The sequence below is a fragment of the Apium graveolens genome, chromosome 11 (assembly GCF_009905375.1).
Source record: "Apium graveolens cultivar Ventura chromosome 11, ASM990537v1, whole genome shotgun sequence".
Lineage (NCBI taxonomy): Eukaryota > Viridiplantae > Streptophyta > Magnoliopsida > Apiales > Apiaceae > Apium > Apium graveolens.
The window spans coordinates 91,600,411-91,604,964 of record NC_133657.1 but is presented as its reverse complement, the minus strand read 5'-3'; the positions used below and the strand labels follow the sequence as shown (position 1 = coordinate 91,604,964).

At 35.6% G+C, this 4,554-nt stretch overlaps 1 protein-coding gene across 1 annotated transcript; it reads right to left on the bottom strand.

The window, feature by feature from the left end:
- Positions 1 to 296: 296 nt before the first annotated feature.
- Positions 297 to 2,539, bottom strand: LOC141695694 (uncharacterized). Its single transcript, XM_074499921.1, has 4 exons — positions 2,093 to 2,539; positions 1,682 to 1,990; positions 1,050 to 1,188; positions 297 to 919 (listed from the first exon to the last, which is right to left on the bottom strand). The coding sequence occupies exons 1-4, from the start codon at positions 2,537 to 2,539 to the stop codon at positions 297 to 299; spliced, it is 1,518 nt and encodes a 505-aa protein (XP_074356022.1).
- Positions 2,540 to 4,554: the final 2,015 nt, after the last annotated feature.

Here is a 4,554-nt window from a genome sequence, read left to right as displayed (position 1 = left end):
GACTAGCGTCTCTGCATTTATTTGTTGAGGTTGCTGCCCTATATTTTCTTGTAAGTGATTATGATTGATATCAAATGTAACATTGGAATCAATATGACGTATATTTGGTGTGGCTATAGGAAAACATGTGTCCCAATACAAAGAATCACTCTTTGTCCCTCCCTCAAATGAAGTGTTGGAATAAAATGGTTGCTCCTTGTTAAATGTGACATCCAATGTAACATGGATGCGTCGTAAATAAGGATTGTAACATTTATATCCTTTTTTGTAGAGGAGTATCCTAAAAAGATGCATTTTTAGGCACGAGGATCAAATTTTGTATTAGGTCCTAACACATGAACATAAGAGGTGCAACCAAATGCTTTTGGAGAAAGATTAGAGAGAAGATGAATATTAGGATAAACTGTAAGAAGGATTGAGAGTGAAGTTTTGTATTGTAAAACTCGTGAAGGCATCCTATTAATAAGATACGCAGCCATAAGAATAGCTTCCCCCCAAAAATATTTTGGCACATTTTTGGTAAACATAAGAGCTCTGGCTACTTCTAATAGGTGGTGATTTTTTCTTTCGGCAATCCTATTTTGCTGGAGTGTGCCAACACATGAGCTTTTGTGTATAATACCATGCGAAAGAAGGTAATCCCCCAAGATAGAATTGAAATATTCAGTTCCGTTATCAGAATGCAACACTTGAATATTAGCATTGAATTGAGTTTGAATTATGGAATACAAATTTTTAAATTGAGCTGCAACATTGGATTTATTTTTAAGAACATATACCCAACTCACACGTGTATGGTCATCAATGAACGTAATGAACCAATGTGTATCTGTGATGTTTGAAACTTTAGATGGACCCCATATATCACTGTGAATAAGAGAAAATGGATGTGAAGCTTTATAAGGACGAGAGCGAAAAACTGTTCGAGTATGCTTTGCGAATTCACAAACTTCACACTTAAACTTGCTCAGGCTTTTATTATGAAACAAATTCAGGAAACAAGTGTTTCATATAGGGAAAACTAGGATGGCCTAGCCTAAAATGCCAACTCATATTATCATCATAACCAGAAACATTACATCCAAAAATGGTGTTTTTATTCAGTTGAGTAGAGGGCAGATCTTCATCAAAGTAATACAGGCCATTACACGCCTTCGCACTCCCAATCGTCTTCCCCGATGATATATCCTGAAAATTACATTGAAAGGGTGAAAACTTAGCTTCAAATTTTTGGTCAAGAGTAAGTTTACTAACAGAAAGAAGGTTACATGACAAATTTGGAACATGAAGAACATTTTTAAGAGTAATATGAGGAGATAAGATAACTGATCCTTTACCAGCCACCGTCGAAAGAGTACCATCAGCAATTTTAATTTTTTAAATTACCAAGACAAGGGTGGTAAGAATTGAACTGATGGGATTGACCAGTTATATGGTTTGAGGCACCTGAATCTACAATCCAAGAGGAGTTTTGTACAATAAGGGCAACATGAATACCTGACTTGGAAGATATAGTTGTCGGTTCAGAAGAAGCATTGGCATTTAAAAGCTGATGGATTTTATTAATCTGTTCCGTTGTGAATGGAAATTGTTCGGCCTGGACAATAGTGTGTGCTTGTTTAGGAGGAGCACGTGGTTTCTAGTCTACTGGTTTTTCATGGATAACCCAACATTTTTCTACCAGATGACCAGGCTTGTTACAGGTAGTACACCAAGGACGCTCTTTGCGAGTTCTGCGGAAGTCACTACCAAAATTAGGGTCGCGGACAACATGCATGGAGTGGTTGCGAACAGAAAGTGCAGAATTATCAATTTTTGCAGTAGTAGTAAGACCCATCATGACACGGTTCCGACTCTCCTCTCTACGTACTTCTGCAAATGCTTCATGAACAGAAGGGAGATGAGACTTTCCAAGAATACGACCACGAACCTCATCCAATTCACGGTTCAATCCATGAAAAAAATTAAATAATCTTTCTCTATCGAGCATCTTTTGATAATAAAATGCATCATCCTAACACTTCCAATCAGGCACATAAAATAAATCAATTTCCTGCCAGATATTATTAAGAGCATTATAAAATTGTGTTACCGTGAGATTTTGTTGTCGTTGATCACGAAGTTTGGACTTGAGTTCGAACACTTGAGCAAAGTTCTCAAGATCAGAATAAGCCTCTTTTACAGCGTCCCATAATTCTTGGACAGTAGAAAGAAATAGATATGTTTTTCCGATATCCATCTCCATAGAATTTATAAGCCATGCCATTATCAAAGAATTTTCTGAGTCCCATTTGGCAAATGAAGAATCAGTTTTCTCTGGTACGAGAGTGTCACCATTCAAATAACCAAACAAGCCTCTGCCACGAAGGTATAAAGTCACTGAACGTGACCATTGCAAAAAGTTTTGACTGTTTAACTTGTGAATGGTGATTTGGAGAGAGGGTTGGTTTTCAAAAGAAAGATTGGAAGCACCGGTTGAGGGTTTTTTTGAGTTGACGAAATTGTCATCTAAAACCATGGAGCTTTTGTCATTGGCCATTGTTATTTATCAATGGCTGAATAAGAAGATGAGAAATAAGGTTTAGCCTATCTCTGATACCATAAAGAAGAAAATAAAATATTGAGATATGTTATTGCATATGAAGAAGGGCCTGTTAAATAGGATGTAGTACAATTAATCTAGCTGTACAAATAACTAACTATCCTCAAATCAGTTCCTAAATATCTGCTAAATTGATATAAAGATATCAATCTCCTGTTAAGGAATGATACTAATTAAATACAGAATATTCTGCATTTACTTCTACACAATGGATAACCTATAAATATTCCTTCATCGACTTTTAATTCAAACTTGGTAAGCTGCTCCAGATAAGTTTTTAGAACAAAACACTTACAACCAAATATATGAAAATATTTCAAATTTGGCTTCTTCCCTTTCACCATCTCAAATGGTGTCTTTCCATGCTTGTTGATCAATTTTGCATTTTATGTAAAGCAAGTAGTTTGCACAGCCTCAGCCCAGAAGTAGGTAGGCAATCTTGCTTCTTCTAGCATGGTTCTTGCAGCTTCTATCAGAGTTCTATTCTTTCTTTCAACAACTCCATTTTGTTCTGGAGTTCCAGAAGTAGAAAACTCTTGTTTTAACCCCTTGAGTTTGCATAACTCTTCCATAGAGCTATTCTTGAATTCAGTTCCATTATCAATTATGATGATCTTCACTTTGTATGTTGACCCTTTTTCCAGCTCCCTCACATGATCAAGAAGAATGGATGGTATTTCATCCTTGGTGTGCAGAAAATACACTCATGTGTATCTTGTATATTCATCAACAATTACAAGTGCATACCTCTTCTTGGAAATATACATAACATTCACTAGACCAAAGAGATCGACATGAAGTAGATGATATGGCTCAAGAATTGAGGATTCAGTTTTACTCTTGAAAGATGTCTTCCTTTGTTTGGATTTCTGGCATGAATCACATAAGCCATCAGAAGTAAACACTACATTGGGCAATCCTCTTACAAGATCTTTCCTCATAAGTTCATTGATATTGTTGAAGTTAAGGTGAGAAAGTATTTTATGCCAGTTCCAGCTGTCTTCTACAAATGCTCTACTTAGTAGACAAACTTCTGAATTATCAATACTTGTGGAGACCCTGGATTCATATAAACTACCATGTCTCACACCAGTCAATATGATCTTGTCATCAGACTTACTGACAATTTCACAATGCTCCTTATAAAAATTGACATGGTAACCTCTGTCACATATTTGACTCACACTGATTAGATTATGCTTGAGTCCTGCAACTTGAGCTACATTTTCAATGATGACATTTCCAACTTTGAATTTTCCATATCCCAAGATTTTTCCTAAGTTTCCATCTCCATAAGAAACACTTGGGCCAGCCTTCTCCTCAAATTCTGATAGCAGGGATTTATAACCAGTCATATATCCTAAGCATCTACTTTACAAGACTAGAGCATTCCTCCTGTCACCCTGTAATCAGTAATTTGAATCAGTTAGTGTTTTGAAGGACCCGACCTTGCTTGGATCCTTTGGCCTTTTTAAGTTTGTTAACATATGCAGCAGAAGACTTCATATTAGAATTTATGTTAGCATTCTTACTATCAGTATTCATACATGCAGAAACATATTTTGCTTTAACTAAAGAGGGTTTCATTTTATAAAAATCATAATATAAACTGTGATACTCTTTACATGTATAAATAGAGTGTGTTATTCCCAAACAATCTAAACAAGAATTACAGAAAGGGGGGGGTTGAATGTAATTCTGACTCCTTTTAAAATTTCAAGAACTGTTCTACAATAAATATATATGTGTTTGATTTAGCTAGGTGCGGAATGAAAGTAATATTGAAATCAAAGCACAAAATAAAGAAATACAAGTATTTAAAAACTTTCTGGTGGATTGAAGTTTTCCACCAGAGATATATATAAAGTTGAGAACTCTGTGTAACAAAATTGTTCACAGCTGCGTACAAGTTGAAAAAAAAGAACAGAGAAATTCTTAACAGATTTTGCCTT

Bases quoted from the DNA above. Each gene is read 5' to 3' on its own strand.
- LOC141695694 (XM_074499921.1), bottom strand. From the start codon at position 2,539: ATGGCCAATGACAAAAGCTCCATGGTTTTAGATGACAATTTCGTCAAC. The intron at 1,189-1,681 runs GTAGAAAAATGT...TGTAATTTTCAG, and splicing joins GTAACAAGCCTGGTCATCTG to GATATATCATCGGGGAAGAC. The intron at 920-1,049 runs GTTGGCATTTTA...ATACTCGAACAG, and splicing joins TGGTTATGATGATAATATGA to TTTTTCGCTCTCGTCCTTAT.